Source organism: Penaeus vannamei, chromosome 16 (genome assembly GCF_042767895.1).
Source record: "Penaeus vannamei isolate JL-2024 chromosome 16, ASM4276789v1, whole genome shotgun sequence".
NCBI lineage: Eukaryota > Metazoa > Arthropoda > Malacostraca > Decapoda > Penaeidae > Penaeus > Penaeus vannamei.
In genome coordinates this window covers 21,437,420-21,457,419 of record NC_091564.1, presented here as the reverse complement: position 1 = coordinate 21,457,419, position 20,000 = coordinate 21,437,420, and the positions used below count along the sequence as shown (strand labels likewise).

Genomic DNA, 20,000 nt, shown 5'->3' with positions numbered 1-20,000 from the left:
TTAGAGATCATTTAAATCTTGGTTACAATTATGCATTTGAACCTTCAGGTTTTCATAACATCCTAAGCTTTCTATTTGTTATCCATTTATATAATTCCCAAAATACTAGTTCTGCTGATATTAACTCAGATGCAGGCTCTGTTTTATGAAGGTTTACTAGAGTTCACATTTCCACTGATCTTTCATATATTTATAAAAGTTCCTTAACTTCAACTAGTTTTCCCATATTCAACTATATAAAGTTTTAGAGAAAAACAAATACAATAATATTTTTATTATCAGCACAAATCATTTCTCATCATAATTTTTGATTAATTCATTGCATTAAAATCGAAAAACTTAGAGAAACTGGGGGTATGAAACCTTGCTCATCAGCTCCTATGCCATTTTCCACTTAGCTTCCAGGGTTATATATTCGTGCTGATGCTACGATTCTTACAGGGCATGTATATGTATGTTAAGTAACACAACCTTCGTTTGATGATCTGTTTCCTTTATTTTTCTGAAAATACAATAGCTAACAATATAATAGTTATGTAATAACATTTACATAACACATGCCTCAGTACATTTCTATGTTCCTCAGAAGAAAAAGCTACAGCACGGTTGTGTTGTGGGTAAGCAACCTCAGCAGAGGGAACCTTTTCTATTTTCATCATTTTATATATAATACAAGTTCTATAATTACACTTCCTGTATAGTCTCATTTGCAATTAAAATAAAAAATTGTATTATCTTCCATAAGGGGGAAGGAAGTGTTATTTATTAACATACACTAAATGATATATGCTATTAACCCACCCGCGCCGGGGTACATTTTGTAGCCAAAATTAAAAAAATCCGGGAAGCTACAAAATCGGCGGGCGGAGCTTCCCCGGAGTCTGTCCGCCCGCCCGGCCACCCGCCGCTTTTGCCGCGGAGCACGGCTCCGAGACAGCATCGCACTGGCGGGCAGCCCGAAACTGTTTATTTTTTCCGTGTCTCATATATGTGACACCCGGGACGGATGGGTTAACACTAAGTTCCTATGTATAAATTGACTAACAATTATTATGTTTGTGATACCCGTGCAACGATGTGCAATCTGTTTTCTATGACCAGTCAAATGTATGCCCTAGTGGCAATGTATGTAACCCCTCAAGGCTTAGCAACAATAAAGAGTAGACATAGAAGAGACTCCTTCTACAAACCCTATAATAAACAGGTTTATCCAAGACTTCATGATCCCTACTTTGGCGAACGAGGATGGGAGATAACGAAGCGCATATCTTATGATTTCAGATGAGATATGAACTGATGTTATACTGTTTGGGAGATAGATGAGAACATCCCCAACATCTTATATCGAGTTTATGACATTTAAGACATCTTACAATCATACAGACATGCCAAAGTGCCCTTTGTGGATCACAAATTACTTTAAAAAAAGATAACATACCCATTCAGTCTGTCAAATCAGAGATTGGAGAATGCATGTAGAGTTGGATAAAATACAACCTTCACTTGTGCAAGTTTTTGGTGTGACAATCTCACTGATTTTCCTGGAAAAGAAAAATATTTTTGTAGCATTTACTGAACATCCATCTTGCTGCACTCCCATTTCCTTCCTAAAGAATAACTACACCATGGTTGGGTTTCAGGTAATAAACCTCAGCAGAGGGAACCTTGAGAACATGATATCAACCTTCCTGACGTTAATTTATGTAATGGTTATAAAAGATGCCACAAATTTGGATGAACCTACAATACAGATGGTAGATTTCAGTTAGTGCTCTTGAAAACTTTTTAAAATATCAACTTTTCAACTGCCATCACATAACGGTTATGAATGCACAATGGACAATTTATTTTTCACAATTCATATGCTAGACAACCCACAACTTTACACTGTCATGAAAAAGAATTAACAGCAAATTAAAGAATTACAGCTAGGTTTTAAGTCCTGAAGTGGGAACCTTTTGCAGACTTCATGAACTACTAATTACATATGAGGATAATGAATGAAGCTTCTTAAAGTCTTTCCTGAATAACCTCATTAAAACTTCAGCTCTATATGTTACTATAAATAATTTTACAAATGAATTCAAATGGCTCTCATTAAATGGGAAAAATGAGATGCTCAATTCTTTAAGGGTTTAATTTTCAAAATTCAGATAAACACACCCATTTTGGAGAGAGAAAAGAAAAGAAAAGAAAAGAAAAGAAAAGAAAAGAAAAGAAAAAAAAAAAACATTCACCAGTATAGGTAATAAAGTCTAGATGGTGAGCAAGTATACTATTATGATCAATACGGAACATAAGATGGGCATTACAAAGAATCATTTCCTTTATCTACCAAAACAAGATCAGTGATGTTGCATATGCATAAAATGTAAAAATTCTATTTACTAGTATTTTTGATGTTTTGTAATTTCCCCTATTTTCCTGGGAAAAAAAAAAAAAAAAAATGCTACATTTAGGTACATTTACTTTACATCTACCTCAATCCATTTCCATTTTCTTCAGAAGAAAAAGCTACAGCATGATTGTGTTGTGGGTAAGCAACCTCAGCAGAGGGAACCTTCTCCATATTCATCACTGAATTCCATATAGAATATGGGAACAGTATTCACCACAATTTTACTTACCGACAATTTAAGCAGATGCATGTAGAACAAGAAATTCATTTCATCTGTTCGTTCCATTATTTTTCTGAAAATACAAAAGCTATTTAGCACGTTTACACAACATAAAGTCTCACTACATTTCCATATTCCTCAGAAGAAAAAGCTACAGCATGATTGTGTTGTGTGTAAGCAACCTCAGCAGAGGAAACCTTTCCTATTTTCATAATTTTACACATAATAGAGAAACAATAAGTATGATTTCACTTACTGACAATTTCAACTTAAGCACGTAGACTAACCAACTTCAATAATCTGCAACACATTGATTTCACTAATTTTTTTAATCACCTCCCTTGCACATTATTTCATTCACAAGTTTATGATGCTTATCATTAAGAAATGTTTGCTCTTTTCAGCTGTTCATCACTCAAAATAACCAAAATTCATATAGACGTGATCATCTGGCTTTTGTGGATCAATAAATTTATATATTCATATCAAATCGAAATAGACAACACTGATGCATGCATCAAATGCAACATCTTTACTTATGCAAAACTCTGACACCAGCTTTGATTTTATTTCTCTGGTGTAAATGCATCCATTAGTACATTTAATTCATATCCAAATTATATCATCTCAGTGCACTTTCTTCAGAAGACAGACTACAGCACATTTTTTTCAGGTTAAAAAAACAACAACTCAGTAAGGGAACCTATAAAAAGAATATGGGAACCACACTCGTCAGATTTCACAAACTACTGATCAAGCCGGGCGCAAACTGGGGAAACTGTCAATGCTCGCCAACAATCCCTTCTTACATCCACTTGCCAAACATTTTTACCCGTCAGCACTGGGTTAATTCCTCACAGAAATATTACAGCACAGTTGGGTTTTAGGTAAAAAAATTCTATATAAAGAATTATATATAGAAAATGGGAATCATACTTCTCAGATTTCACTTACTGGTAATTTAGGTATATGCACGGAGAGTAACCAATAAGATGTTTGTTTCATCTGTTCTTTCCCTTATTTTTCTGAAAATACAAAAGCTATTTAGTACATTTGCACAAAATTACATTTCTCGCTACATTTCCATATTGCTCAGAAGAAAAAGCTACAGCATGGTTGTGTTGTGGGTAAGCAACCTCAGCAGAGGGAACCTTTTCTATTTTCATCATTTTACACAAAATATAGAAACAAGTAGTATGATTTCACTTACTGATATTTTAGGCAAATGCACGTAGAGTAAACAAGAATTTCATTTCACAATCTCTCTCCTTATTTTTCTGAAAATACAAAAGCTACTTGGTACACTTACATAACATATGTCTTCATAAATTTCCATATTGCTCAGAAGAAAAAGCTACAGCATGGTTGTGTTGTGGGTAAGCAACCTCAGCAGAGGGAACCTTTTCGATTTTCATCATGTTTTGTTTATAGAAACAACAAATATCACAATTTCACTTACTGATAAGTTCTAATTAAGCACGTAGACTACCAAACTCCAATTATCTGTAATACAATGATTTCATGAAGATTTATTTTCATACCTCTTGCACACTATCTCAGTCACAATGCAAATTAACCCCTAGCTGACAGGTGGCATGTACGTACATGCCATGGCTGTTGTGGACCAAAATACAGGTGGCATGTACGTACATGCCATGGCTGTTGTGGACCAAAATACAGGTGGCATGTACGTACATGCCATGGCTGTTGTGGACCAAAAGACAGGTGGCATGTACGTACATGCCATGGCTGTTGTGGACCAAAAGACAGGTGGCATGTACATACATGCCATGGCTGTTGTGGACCAAAAGACGGGTGGCATCGTGTCATGCCCATTCCCACGCCACTGGCTCGTCAGATGGAGTTTGTTTTCCTATGATAGTAACGGCTTCATTTATATGGTAAAGATTTTGGGCATTGGCACCGATAATGAAAGTAAACCTTCAAAATTTAAATATTTTTATAAATTATAGCAAAATAAAAGCTTTTAGGTGCTAAATGTCGCTCGCAAACAACTGATCAAGCCAGGCGCAAACTGGGGAAACTGTCGATGCTCCCCAACAATCCCCTTCTTACATCCACTTGCCAAACATTTTTACCCGTCAGCACTGGGTTAATTCCTCACAGAAATATTACAGCACAGTTGGGTTTTAGGTAAAAAAAATTCTATATAAAGAATTATATATAGAAAATGGGAATCATACTTCTCAGATTTCACTTACTGGTAATTTAGGTATATGCACGTAGAGTAACCAATAAGATATTTGTTTCATCTGTTCTTTCCCTTATTTTTCTGAAAATACAAAAGCTATTTAGTACATTTGCACAAAATTACATTTCTCACTACATTTCCATATTGCTCAGAAGAAAAAGCTACAGCATGGTTGTGTTGTGGGTAAGCAACCTCAGCAGAGGGAACCTTTTCTATTTTCATCATTTTACACAAAATATAGAAACAAGTAGTTTGATTTCACTTACTGATATTTTAGGCGAATGCACGTAGAGTAAACAAGAATTTCATTCCACAATCTCTCTTCTTATTTTTCTGAAAATACAAAAGCTACTTGGTACACTTACATAACACATGTCTTCATAAATTTCCATATTGCTTAGAAGAAAAAGCTACAGCATGGTTGTGTTGTGGGTAAGCAACCTCAGCAGAGGGAACCTTTTCTATTTTCATCATTTTACACAAAATATAGAAAAAAAAGTATGATTTCACTTACTGATATTTTAGGCAAATGCACGTAGAGTAAACAAGAATTTCATTCCACAATCTCTCGTTTTTCTGAAATTACAAAAGCTACTTGGTACATTTACATAACAAATGTCTTCATACACTTCCATATTGCTCAGAAGAAAAAGCTACAGCATGGTTGTGTTGTGGGTAAGCAACCTCAGCAGAGGGAACGTTTTCTATTTTCATTATATTACACAAAATTTAGAAACAAGTATGATTTCTGCTGCTGATAATTTCAAATTGAAACATAGATTAATCTACACCAAAAATCTAATACACTGACTTGATTAATTCTTATAATTACATCCTTTGGACAGTATCTCATTGACAATGTAAATTAATCTTTCAATGACCTTATGACAGTTACAATTTTAATATATAAACAAGCTCCTATGGCTTTTGTGGATCACTATCAATTATTCATCAAGAAAAACTAACAAATTAAAAGGTAAACATACCCATTTAATGTCAAATCAGAATGGACCAACACATGATGCATGCATAACATGCATCTTTACTTATGATCTGTTTGATGTTCAAATTTCATTTATCTTTCTGGAAAAAAGAAAACAAAACACTTAGTACATATAATTAATACCCATCTAAGCTGCACTTCTATTTTTTTCAGAAGGAAAAAATACAAAATAAAAAATAATAAAAAAATAAATAAATAAAAAATACAGAACAGTAGCATTTCTGGTAAAAAAAAAACTCACTAGAGGGAACCTTTATATTTTCATCATTTCATTCTATATAAAAAGTGTCAACATTCAAAAGATCTCACTTACAAATGATTTTAGTAAATGGATGTAGAACTCCCAAATCTGGATGAATCTGCAATACAAAAATCTATTGTTACTACACTCCTAGCACAGTAATCATAGCACATTAACATTCATATATTGAAACTAAAGAGTATCTTGTGTAAGATAAATATTTGCATTTTATTTTTTCACTTTTCAGTTTCACTAAATACAAATTAACTATTAGGTTTCCATCCTTCCCTTTTAATTTGATCAGGACATATTTTGTATGATAGATATAACAGCTTATACTAAAATAGATAAATAATAATGGAAAGTTGACCCCTAGATGGTGAATTACAAGTATTGCTATTAAAAACTTTTGAAAATATCTATTTCTCCTTAACCCATTCACGACGGGTACATTATGTAGCCAAAATAAAAATATTCCGGGAGGCTACAAAATCGGCAGGCGGAGCTGCTGCGTCAGAGTACAGCCCCGATACAGTGTCACACTGGCAGGACACCCGGTATTGTTTATTTTTTTCGGGTCTCATATATGGGACACCCGTCGCGATTGGGTTAATCTGCCAACCTATAAAATATAGGTGTAGGCCGTGCACAAATGTTTACTTCATTCAAATGCTCAACAACTCAATTCCCTTTGTTATGAAACCAATTAACGCTTGTAATTATAACTTGTCTGCTCAATAAATCTACATGTAAATCAAATGGGAGAATTACAGTAAGGTTCTAGTGAGAAACACCTGGAGTGGGAACCTTCTAAGGACTCATCTTTCTACAAACAAAGACCAAAGGATCCTTATACTTACTGATAACTTGGTCATGTGCATGCAGTCTCCATAACATTAACCTGAACATAATATTTTCATCAAATTTCAAAATCTCCCATCTCCATTCAGCTCTCGATTCACATCAAGATTCAGTAGTTTGAGCCTAATTATCATCATGAGTGTTTGCCTTTTACTTTCTTTGATTAACTTCACTTACATGAAACCAAATGAAGTAACAGTGCAATCTTCCAGTCTTGCTTGAATAAATTACAATAAAAATGAAAAAATTGAGAAATGCTCACTCTTAACCCCTACAATTCAAATGACAGGAATGTCGCGTCATAAAAATTTAGCTTGAGGGGCAGCTGATGTGAACATGCTGTAACGGGAAAATCTGGACGCATATATAGCATTTAAAAAGGGGCTTTTGCATAATGCCTTCAACATACGAGTGTGTAATGTAGTGGCCAAGACATGACCAGAAGTGTCAGTACCTGGGAAAATGCTGTTTCCACGCACAAGCATCCTATTCCTAGCCTCTGACTAGCAGTGCAGGTTGTATTACTGAAAAATGAATATTACAAAAAATAAAAAAATAAAATGTTGCTTAGTTAATACTCTTGGACTGAGCTCTGGAGATGATATGGCGTCTGTGCAAGGAAAATATAGTCTATTACCATCTGGATTCAGTAAATCCAATGATAAATATGGACACTGGCAAGGCTAAAAACACTTAGGAGGCATAGAGTCTTGCCACTGCATACAAGTGTTCCTTTGCACTCTGCCACTCACGTAATCCTAATATGATTCTTGAAACATCCAGATCCAAGGGGCTAATTTAAACTTTGAATTTCAGGAAACGCATATGAAAACCTCCCCCCCCCCCCAAATTTGGCAAGAATATTCAACAAAAGTAAAAAAATAAAATGAAATAAAATAAATAAAAACAAAATAAAGAAAATTAAATCAGGCATTACAAAGACAACCATTTCCTCAATCTATTAAATCAGGAGGATGCATACTCTTGAATAGAAACTTAAAAAAAGTTCGAACTAGTTTGCAAGTTATTCAGCCTTTTTCCTTTTTATTCTGAAAATATAGCTATTCAATGCATTTACTAAAAAACCTTGATAATTTCCAAGTTCTCCTGAAGAAATGCCTACATTGTTGTGATGTGAATAAGCATGCATGTAGATTGTAACCACCCACTATAAATCGGCAATACAGAATTTTCCACTTTTTATATAGTATATCATTAGCTGACTAAAGATAAATATATTGAACCTACACTACTATTGCATTAATTGAAATTTTCTGCCACATCAGCATCTAAGGTCTACGACAAAATAAGTTATATCTCAAAGGGTGTACAGCATTGTAAGTTCGTATGGTAGTGAAAAGGGTAAAGAGGGAAGAGCAAATGGAGTAGGTTTATGAAGGCTGTTCAAGACAAAGCCAGTTTCATCCTTTCATTTACTGTTCTCATTTCAAGATGTGGATAGACAGGGATTATGAAAAGGTAAAGAATAGGAGAAAGAGAAAAAAAAAAAATGCAAAATTAGTTGAGGCAAAGGTCCAAGTTGATCCCTTACACTGGGCTTTAGTCTCTGTCTCCGAAGCCCTCCCATTCCCTCCCTATGACAACGAGCAAGGGATTAGGGGTGTATTAAACCTACATTAGTAAAAAGAAAAAAAAAATAATAATAATAATAATAATTTACCATCTGGTAAAAAATGTACTGTACCATTTTCCTCGTTTTGAAAGGGGGAAAGAGGGCCAAGATCCCCTACATTGCAATCATACTGTAGCGCTGTGCTGACACTATCACAGTTAACAAGGCAGAAGAGCAGGTTGCTTTCAGTCTGACCAGTCCTTGTCAGACAGGACAATCAATGAGGGATGCAAACCGTCCCAGTAAAAGTATTACGGGAGGAGTGAGGCTGGGCAGGACTAGGTTTGCCATCAAGGCCAGTCAGGGTTGATAATGTTTGGGACTCCCATGTAACCAACAAGGCATGAGCAATTGGAAACTTGGCAATTTGTTTCTGGAGACTTTGTTGGAAGAGTATGAAGCTGTAGGGGGAATCAATACAGTATCACTTTCAATGTGACTGGGCTAAAACGATTCACAAAAGATTTGTAGAGGTGGAAGCTGTCACTGGAGCCATGTTCAAAAGGAAGGCCAGGGTTCAAGGAAACCAGAGAATTCTAATTTAGATACTTTGATTTTTTTTTTCCTTTTTTTGGGGGGTGAGGGGATTAGTTGTTCAAATGGTTAATGGTTACAAAGCAAAAATGTCCCAGACATAAAGGTCATATTGCAATATAGAAAGGTGTAACATTAAATAAGGGTAAATAAAGAGAACTAAAATTCAAATGTGCTACACATCAGAAAAAACAGCAGTTCAGGAAGGTAGGGAATAACAAGGTTGATTAGATAAAAATTGTCAAAGGAAGAAGTGTGGGATTCTGCAAGGATGTCCATAGGCGCAAGGTATGAATTAGCAAAAGAAAAAAGGGGTTTAACCCATCCATCCCGGGTGTCACATATATGAGACACAAGGAAAAAATAAAGAGTTTCGGGCTGCCCGCCAGTGCGATGCTGTCTCGGAGCCGTGCTCCGCGGCAAAAGCGGCGGGCGGCCGGGCGGGCGGACAGACTCCGGGGAAGCTCCGCCCGCCGATTTTGTAGCTTCCCGGATTTTTTTAATTTGGGCTACAAAATGTACCCCGGCGTGGGTGGGTTAAGGGAGCCATCACACTGAATTTGACGAATATTTTCAAAAATACCCGAAAATTTTAAAAACTCTCCTGTAGTCTAGTAGGCTTTGGCAATCCCATGACCAAACACTTCTGCCAAATAGGTAAAAATAAAAGGAGTCAACTAATCCCCGACAACTAAAGGTGTTATTACTGTAATTAATAAACATATGATGAGAAATACTTCTCAAATCATAGCTGCAGCACTTGTTTATTTGTATGAAATGCCTCATGAGGCACTTTAAAGGCACTATGAAGCATGTGATGACATGTGGTACTTCTACAATCATCTGCAGTTATTACCATTAGTACCTTGCAAAAGGGGGGACCAGGTACCAGCTACACTTAAGAATACCATGTGAATGCAATAGAATGCATCAAGATTGACACGGATCAGATTATTAAAAAGAGGAAGAACTATCCTTAGCTTTAAAAGCCTGATATCTCAAAACTACATCTATGTCAACATTTTTGTTTCTCCCCAACTACTAGGGCAATTCTAATGGGGTTTGGTTCATTTGAAAACTGAATAAATGTGATTTTTGTAACGATGCCGATTTTCATTTCAAGGATACGAGTCCATATATCATATTAACAATGAACTCTTGAGATGTGAAAGATGTGAAATAAATGAGAGGCAAGAATTACCAAAGCTGTTGGATTCTTCCTACAAGGTTAATAATTTTTATCCTCATTTGATAGGCCCGTGGAACAAGTATTGCTATTCAGTCATTTGCATTCATTATCACTGGACACCTAAGCATGGTTTGATATCAAAGTAATTTAATGGCACCAATAACCTTCAGTAACGTATGCACATTAATTTTTTCTATACAAAATGCATGAAAAGAATACGATAGCTGTTTGAACTCTACACAAAGACAAGTGCATACAGCCAAGTTCAAAATTCCATATAGTATTTATTTCAGAATATCTTTGTGTTTATCATCTTAAACATAAAATACTTGAGATCAATAGCTGAAAAAATAAATATGCTGTACATCAAAGGTTGTATAAGTATTATGGCAAAAAGGATAAAAGAGTTGAAGATTACGATAAAATGTGTTAAAAATCAAAGATTTGAGCATTCTAGGATAGTACGACAGTGAAAAAACAATTGATATCTCATTTATATTTCCAGAGTTCAAAAAAATAGCTAAGGGGTGCCCTCATACTGTTATATGTCAAAGGTTGTGCATCATTTTACTTTGGTTGTGAAAAGAGTGAAGAGGAAAGAGAAATGGAGTATGAAAGCCATTCAGGACTGAAATTTCATTCTTGCAGTACAACTCAAGGAAAGGGGGAGAAGACAAGGCGAGGGCTAAGGTCCAAGGTAGGGGTGACCTACCACATTAGGCCTCTTGTCTGTTTCTTAACCCAGTGCCGACGGGTTAAATGTTTGGCAAGTGTACATAAGAACAGGATTGTTGGCGCGCATCAACAGTTTCCCGTTTGCGCCCAGCTTGATTGGTAGTTTGCGAGCGACATTTAGCACCTTAAAGCTTTTATTTTGAAGGTTTACCTTCATTATGAGATACCATTGCCTAATATCTTTACCATATAAATGGAACAGCTACTATCGGAGAAAAACTCCCGTCCGATGAGCCAGTGGCGCAGGAATGGGCGTGATACTATGCCATCCGTGTTTCGGTCCACAACAGCCATGGCATGTAAGTACATGCCACCCATCGGCAACGTGTTAAAAAACCTGTTCTTCCTTACATGCTACCAGGGATGGGGTGTACAAAGATGCCATGCCAACTATGTATAATTAACTTTACACAGATGGGCTCCACAAGTACTCTTGTCACCACTACAAGAACAGCCTGTCTCAACTGTTTACCCTCTTCCTTGATTTTCAATGATTTTCTGGTGTTTAATTTTACTGTTAGTAAAGTAAGAAAAAAATAATAAAATAAATAAACAATATATAAAGTTAGTCATGAGAATGTTTACATTAAAAATGACAGTATCAATATTGATAAGTAAACAAATATTCACACAAACTCAAGCAAAGGTTAAATCAGTTGAGGTAAGGTCTATTAAATGACTCCTTTGTAGCCAAGCACTCTGGCAGAGCCATCTAAATGTAGAGAAGTTTCGCAAAATCTTGTAGGGATTACTGCATTTTTCCCGCAGGCATTGGGTTAATATTTCCGCCCTTGACAATTTAGCTTCACTAACGGAATGCTTATATAATCCTGTGTACCAGTTCTTGGTGATAGTATGGAAGAACAATTATCAAAAGTGTATCCAATAAATAAACAATCTGTTGATATTCCTGCCCTCATTATAGTAATGAAATAAAAAATATATATATACATATATATTTTTTTTTTTTTAACAATATTAATTACCATGAAAATCCTTTTATCTATTCTTATTTGTTAAAATTTCTGTGGTCTGATTAGGGATTTGTTAAATTACCCAAGCCACCAGTAAACAAACGAGATCATGTAGGGCTAGTAAATGACTGATGACAGTTCTTGTGGATCTGTAGTAAAAATAGCAGTGGACAGTCCAGTGTATATCAGTCAGCAGATACCAGTTGAACATATAATTCTAGATAATAGTAATTGTACTCAAATTTTAATGCATAATCTTCTAATACATGAATAACAGTTGAGCATGCTCATGCAACAAATGCAATATAAGCTTGATTTGAGCCAATGTACTGCTAGTTTTACAACTTGGGAACCAGATCACTTGCTGGTTGTCACTTTTTTGCCAGGGATAAATACTATTTGGGTAACTAGCTAGATCTACAATCTAAGGCGATCTTTGTAGTTAGTTTATAATGCAGTTAAAACATCTTTCAATACTAAAAGGCTAGCCAAGATGCACCAAGCTTAAGGGAGTATAATTGCAATGTAACCATAATGGGAGGCAAGGCAGCCTGTGATCACTCACTGTTTTACCTACATCAATTCTACAAGCAAACCACATTTACTCAATTACCCACACAAAAGTAGAAAAATACTTTGCATTCTTCACACAAATCTTTGACAAAAGACTGACATAAGGTTATCCTTTGTCACATACCTTGTCAGTCCACCACCAGACTTCACAGTCCCATGATTTGGGCTTGATTGAACTATCTTGCAAGTTCACAAATTCATCAAGTACTCTGCATCTGTCAACATTATGACATGCCACATTACATATGTATTAGCATTACTAGTTTTACAATCATTTATAAATCAGTAATATATGATAACCAGTTTCATATTTCTAGAAGCTTACTTACATATGCAGACCAACTAACCACACGATACATCCATACCCTCCTGTACCATGTCCATTGGTCGCTGTAACAAATGCTCTTGCATCAATGTAGATAACTAACGATGAACGCTTCCACTGAAGTAAATCAATTTCCTTATTAGAAGCAGCAGTTTCCTCTGCCTTCAAAGATAATGAACAACTTTTAAATAAGTGACTTTAAAAGAAAGTTTCTACAAGAATTTAGAAAGAAAAATGGCAAACCAATTATGGAAATTAATTTTAGTTAAAAGTTATATACTGAACTTTTACTAATAAGGTTACCTTTAGTCTATTACATGAATAGACTATATTTACTTTAAACAGGAAATGAATACTATGGCTAACTGAAAACAACCTAGCCTGACATGACATTTAATAAGGCAGGCAACTGATTTTTCAAACAATGATATAAGTACACAAAATTTATTGAGAAGCTACATTATTGTAACCAAGGAAAATAAAACCCTTTATGATGGCCTCCTTTATTAAACCAGTCTTGTATCTCTTCAGAGTATAAAGACATTTAATACATGGTCCTTTTTTTTTTTATTCTCCAAGAAAAAAATTTAACCCTTGAGCTTCTTCTTGGGGCGGATATCAGCATTGTGTCCACACTTCTTCTTGCGGCAATTGGAGGCCCTATAAAGTAAAAAATGAACTGAGATGCATGTATCTATAAAATATACTTTCCAACAGTGGTAACAATAATACTAATGAATAAAATTCTAAAACCAACATACCTAGGGTGAAGACGAGCATAGCACTTGCGGCAAATCATTTTGTTGCAGTTGTACTTCTCAGCTAAAAGCTTGAGAGAAGGCTCAATTACACCACCACGCAGACGCAGAACCAAGTGGAGAGTAGATTCTGGAAGTGAACAAGCATGTTAAAATCAACCATTTCATAGATCTTAAGAATAATTTCCCATTCATAGTACCAACATCTAATTCACATTTTTTTAGAATAAATTCTTTAAAGGGGAGTATACATCTTACCTTTCTGAATATTGTAGTCAGAGAGAGTGCGACCATCCTCAAGCTGCTTGCCAGCGAAGATCAGACGCTGCTGATCCGGAGGGATGCCTGTAAAGTTTTCAATACACTCAATTAAGAATGCAACATCAGAAGAACTTGTTTTATACTAAATATTTAGTCAAATTTGTAGTTTTTATAACCTTTGTAGAGAATTTCCATAGTAGCACTAGCATTGACCTAGTGATACCTCAAACAAATCTCATTTATTCTGGCAAGGTCTTATGAAGTCAATACAAAATATATTTTGTATTGATGCGAATCCTTGCTCAATTTCAAGGAAATATCTTCAGTGTCACAGACTCAAATATTCAAGACCCCCATAAAACAAATACTAGTCAATTATGTCCCAACACACCAGGATATCAGAACAAGTAATTATAATTCATCTTTCATAACATTAATAAACATTCTCATGAGGTCTTGATCATACCTAGATTATACATTTTATTATTACTAGAACGGTTTACTGTAACTGACCTATCTTTATCTTTATAATAGGGCATGAACAACTATGAAATTAAAATGGGACCAAGAGGCTATTAAAACTGTCATATTCAGTATAAATTTGAACAACCTTGTTTGCCCAGTAATATCCTCACAGACCTGTCACTGTATATAGTGAACCAAAGCATTATTATACGAAGGGTGGAATGTGTTTTTTGCTACCCATTCTACCGCCGATACACTTAAATGAGATCCACATATAAAGAATAAACTAAAGCATAAACACCAGTCTGACATGATCAAAGTATTACAAGAATAAGTATCTGTTCCACATTAACTAATGCCAATTTTTATAAGAAAGTAGTGGAACAGTTACTTCAAGAAAGGATGAACTCCGAGCCATACAACCACTAATCCCTGAATGCCCTAGTTTCAAGCAAAATAAAAATTTCTGCTTCAAGATTTAATATCTAAGATTTCCACTTACCCTCCTTGTCTTGGATCTTGGCCTTCACATTCTCGATAGTATCCGAGGGCTCAACCTCAAGGGTGATGGTCTTGCCCGTGAGGGTCTTCACGAAGATCTGCATCTGTTAGTAGTAGAACTATATTACAATCGGCATTTTTAAACAGTACCAAGTTACATAAATCAACAAACAGTACCAAGTTACATAAATCAACAAGTCATATGCAACAGGATGTAGCAAATACAAAACAAGCTAGGAAGTCCCCCCCCCCAACCCATACAACATACTATCTATCATCCTAAAAGAAACTAATCACATTTTAACTTGAACTCTCTCATTAACCCGTTTACCCATGGTAAAAATTTCACTAATAGGCAATTAACAGGTTATTGGTACTCAATGACAGTTTCTATTTGCACCAGCTCATTTGGTAGTTTGCAGGCAACATTTTAACACCTTAAATGCTTTTACTTTGATTAATGAGTAAAGTTAACATTTTCACAGCGACATTGGGTTGTTAAACAAATGATGTAATTATTCCGGTAATTTTCTATATTACCTCCACTGCTCCGATATCGACGATTTTGGTATCGTTGGATTCCTCTCACTATACAATGCAAATATGTAGATTTTACTACACGGAACCCCCAATTTTGACTTTCGTCATGAAAAGATGATGATGGACTTTGGCAAATTTGGGCCCTCACCTCTGTTCATTTACGTATGGCACCTTTGGGAAGCATTTGAACAAATATTGCCATAGAAAAGTGTCTTGGTTTGTATCAGTCTATCGATTTATATAGGTTATATCTCCCAACTTAGGCACTACCTTATACTGCATATTGTCCAATAAGTTGTCTCATGTTAATAAGGGTTAACTATAACAAAAAAAAAAAGCCGAGATTCACACGGGAGCTGAGGGAATACTGACCAAATTCTCCACTGCTCATGCGTAGGGTCTCTCGTACCTGTAATGTTCCTGTTATTTCACCTGTGACATCACAGCCAGTGTCACGATTTCAATGGTCAATTGTTTGAAGGTTAATTTAATAGCCAATAGAGAAAATTCACACTGCAGGGGGCATAGTCCCCTGCTGTGTAATTTTCGTACCTACGGCCGACATGCAGGACCACCTGATGCCGAATCTGTCCGACACACTCTCCTGCCATTCTTTATTTTCCTGGGTAGGGGTTAGGGGGCAGCACATCCCCATAGGGAGTTATTAACAATGTAGGGATTTAATCGGTACCATGATTACAGCAGAAAACAAGATTTCCAGAGTGCACATGCATGATACTAAGAGTGGCACAACTCTAGTATGGAATAGACAATCTAGTCATCTCCAATGGAAACGAACACCAAAATCAACCAAACCAAAAAATAAAAATTGAATGAATCTAGTTTCGAACCGAAAAGTGTAACATCTTTCCAAATTTATCAAGCTACTAAGCAATTTTGGGAAATTACAACTTTTAACCACTATTACAGTATCTGAATCCATTTCTTGCGGTTAGGCATATGGCTCACGTTCATATTTGCACAAACATTAGCGGCAAACTTGGGCCCTATTTCGGGGGAGAATGTCAGAGGGGCGGACGTAATATAGAAAAATACCCTAATATTATAACCCACAGTGAAAATATCCATGGTCATTCCCATGACTTTTCATTGCAGGGGGCTGTGCCCCCTGCGACCCCCCCACCAGGGGTGCCCAACCCCCACCGAGGAAACAAAATATCCACCACATATTTGCGGCAGGATAAAGCGCACACGAACTAGATGTGGAGCCGATAACTTACCCTACCATAACCTGGTACCTAGTAGGAGCACCCTCCACATTCGGTCATCACAGCGGCGATGGCGAAGTACTGAACGCGGCAGTTATTTCGGTTAGGAATTTGAAAATCGTGGTTCCAGGGGACAGGAAACTCGACCTTGAGGCCATCGGTGTAACATCAAGAGAGGCACAAAACCCGCCGACGAGGGCGCTCTTCTGTTCATGGTATACCCCGTTCATCGTGATTATACTACAATCGTCTCTGTATACAGTGATAACTATGTCAAGGTTAGTATGCTGATTAAGTGGGAATGTTACGAGGTAACTAATACGTCCGCCGCTCCGAGATCGACGATAATTTTGTAAAGCTCTTGCCTGCCGGGAATACGTGGTGGAGGTTTTGTTTCCTCGGGGTCAAGTTTAGTGACCTGCTCCCCTCGTCGCTCACCCCTCGCAGACCACAAAAGCCATGTGTTCCTATTTCACAAGTACTTCAACCTGCCCTGTGCCCAACATTGACGAAGTGACCATAGAACACGCTAATCTGACCCTTATTACTCTCATGTTCTCTTCAAGTATAAATATGTCATGTTTATACTCAAAATGTTTCTTATAAATGCTTATTCTGAATCACGATGTATGTAACCGATTTTACCATTGATATTCAAATGTTCTATGTTTCATGTATAGTCAGCCAGTCTGTCCCATAATCACAATGTTTGGATTGTAAAAACATACCGATATCATGTCAACCATACCATTGTTCATCTCCACGAAACGGTCATGTGACCTAATATCTTTAAATCTATGTTCATCCATATTCTTTCATGTTTTTCCATTGTATATTGTCTCAAAACGAACTTCGTTCATGGCAATTCCTGTGCCATCTACCTCAGACCGCTCGCCCTCACGGGCTTGGGAGGACGTGCCCTTCCCTGGGCCTCTGCCTTGCCCTCTGTACCAGTTACCCAGAATAAAGACAAGAAAACTGCGACAAGTTTAACTTCAGACCAACATCTTCAGAGTACGTCAGTATCTAACTTACTACTGCCTTACCGCTCAGCCACGACCTACCAAACAAGTAATAATAGTGGGGAGTGGGACGCCTCCTTCCTCCCACTACATACATTACACCAAGTTTGTCGCTAACGGGGGTTTCCGCGCAATAAAAACTATATATTTGCAATGTGGATGGTGAGAGGAATCCAACAATACTAAAATCGTCAATATCAGAGGCGAAGGTAATATAGAAAATTACCTTTCTGGTAATAGGTCTGACCCAAACCTAATTGAGAGTGGGGGAATTTGTTATCAATAGCAACACCCATTTACAGTACTAAAACCAAGGATTCATGCAAATCCAAACCTAACCTTTACTACCTTCTATTCATTCCCCAGGCATGAGGGTAAGCACCCTGTACCTGCTACCCCTTATATTATCACTAATAACAACAGGCAGGGTGATGGTGTTCTGGATTTGTATGATTAACAGTGGCATAGTCGCATGTCACAACATCTTGTTGCGCACATGCACAGGACAAACGGAGGGGCCTTTCAGCCATCCCAGTAGTCACGTCCATCCATCAGTGATAAAAGCCGCTGGTCAAGTACTCCATCTGGGCAAGAGAAGTTCTGAACACAGCATGGTATTTCGACAATTAAGATGTTCCCAAGTCAATCCGACCAAATTTCATGTTTGAGCCGTAACTTCACTGATTCTGATAGGAAGACGAAAACAACAAAGCTTCATATTTGAAAACAACAAAGCTTCATATTTGCCAATCATCAGTTTCTATGCTCACTAGTAACTAACCAACCTCGCCATATCGACTGTAGGTTTACAATAGATTCATTCTGCTGCCGGAAGCAATGTTTTCCATCTCAGCCTGTCTCACTACCGCAAGAAAAGGATAAACTTCTCACAAACGGAAAGCATAACAAAATTAGTCAATAACCGTGATGCTCTAATTCCGCATGAAAGATACTCGAGAAATCACCCCGGTCACTATAATAAACGGCTCAACTAACGAAAACGCGAGATGGATCGACGTTCATAAAACTTATCACATTTCTTCCTTAACCTTTCGTTTAATGTAATCTCTCTCATTTTGTTCCTGGCAATCCAGAGACTCCACAACATCCGCTTAATTCGTCTTGTTTTGATTTGGTTCCTCGCAATGCCGACACTCCACACCATCCGTCACTTTTTCTATCCACAAACATCGATATTACCACAAATTGCATTGTACTCAAACTCACTTTCTTGTTCTGTTAGCTATTAAAAATTCTTTTAATCACCACTAGGATAAAATTTCCCTCGTCTGTTGTCGCGTAAAAGCAATATTTTCGCAATCACATGACATGTTTTCTACTCTTACCTTCGCTGTTTTGGGAAGAAGGACGAAAGGAATTGTGGGTAATATGTTACTTACTGCGGGAATACACCTTTGTAATTTATTTGCTTTTGTAAGAAAAAATATTAGAATATGCAGGTCGTACCGCATCATAATAAATATTTGTTTTTCACGTATCATTTTTCGTTTTGAATATAATAAAACTTCGGAATTATCAAAAGATGTTTCTTTGACGTCATCAGCCACTATATTCGACAGTGAAGCGAGCGAGCGAGAGCGAGAGAGAGAAAGATATATATATATATAAATATAAATATATATATATATATATATATATATATATATATAAATATAAATATATATATATATATATATATATATATATATATAGAGAGAGAGAGAGAGAGAGAGAGAGAGAGAGAGAGAGAGAGAGAGAGAGAGAGAGAGAGGGAGAGAGAGAGAGAGAGAGAGAGAGAGAGAGAGAGATAAATATAAATTCATATACATATACATATACATATATATATATAGAGAGAGAGAAAGAGAGAGGGAGAGGGAGAGAGAAGAAAGAAGAAAGAAGAGAGAAGAGGGAAGAGGGAAGAGGAAAGAGGGAAGAGAGAAGAGGGAAGAGAGAAGAGAGAAGAGGGAAGAGGGAAGAGGGAAGAGAGAAAAGGGGAGAGAGAAGAGAGAAGAGGGGAGAGAGGAGAAGAGACAGAGAGAGAGAGAGAGAGGGAGAGAGAGAGAGGGAGAGAGAGAGAGAGAGAGAGAGAGAGAGAGAGAGAGAGAGAGAGAGAGAGAGAGAGAGAGAGAGAGAGAGAGAGGAGAGCGAGACAAAAATAGATAAATAGATAGAGAGAGAGAGAGAGGAGAAAGAGAGAAAGAGACAAAAATAGATAGATAGATAGAGAGAGAGGAGAAAGAGAGAGAGAGACAAAAATAGATAGATAGATAGAGAGAGAGAAGAGAAAGAGAGAAAGAGACAAAATTAGATAGATAGATAGAGA

At 36.6% G+C, this 20,000-nt stretch overlaps 1 protein-coding gene and 1 long non-coding RNA gene across 4 annotated transcripts in view; both read right to left on the bottom strand.

The window, feature by feature from the left end:
- LOC113829048 (uncharacterized) overlaps positions 1–4,050 on the bottom strand; it is an 8,071-nt gene extending 4,021 nt beyond the window's left edge. The window contains exons 1-5 of the long non-coding RNA XR_003477866.2: positions 3,829–4,050; positions 3,573–3,643; positions 2,875–2,918; positions 2,628–2,691; positions 1,439–1,541 (exon numbers count right to left, since the gene is read on the bottom strand). This is a non-coding gene — a long non-coding RNA (uncharacterized lncRNA). The remainder of the gene's footprint in view (positions 1–1,438; positions 1,542–2,627; positions 2,692–2,874; positions 2,919–3,572; positions 3,644–3,828) is intronic.
- Positions 4,051–13,385: 9,335 nt separating this feature from the next.
- On the bottom strand, positions 13,386–19,062 carry RpL40 (ribosomal protein L40). Of its 3 annotated transcripts, none has more exons than XM_027382125.2 (5): positions 19,021–19,062; positions 14,885–14,987; positions 13,915–14,001; positions 13,660–13,786; positions 13,386–13,558 (listed from the first exon to the last, which is right to left on the bottom strand). In XM_027382125.2, exons 2-5 carry the CDS (start codon positions 14,985–14,987, stop codon positions 13,486–13,488), a joined length of 390 nt encoding a protein of 129 aa, XP_027237926.2. In that variant the 5' UTR covers positions 19,021–19,062; the 3' UTR covers positions 13,386–13,485. The 3 variants fall into 3 exon arrangements, with proteins under 3 accessions (XP_027237926.2, XP_069987416.1, XP_069987417.1); XM_070131315.1 differs by lacking the exon at positions 19,021–19,062 and adding an exon at positions 18,902–19,013; XM_070131316.1 differs by lacking the exon at positions 19,021–19,062 and adding an exon at positions 18,724–18,817.
- Positions 19,063–20,000: the final 938 nt, after the last annotated feature.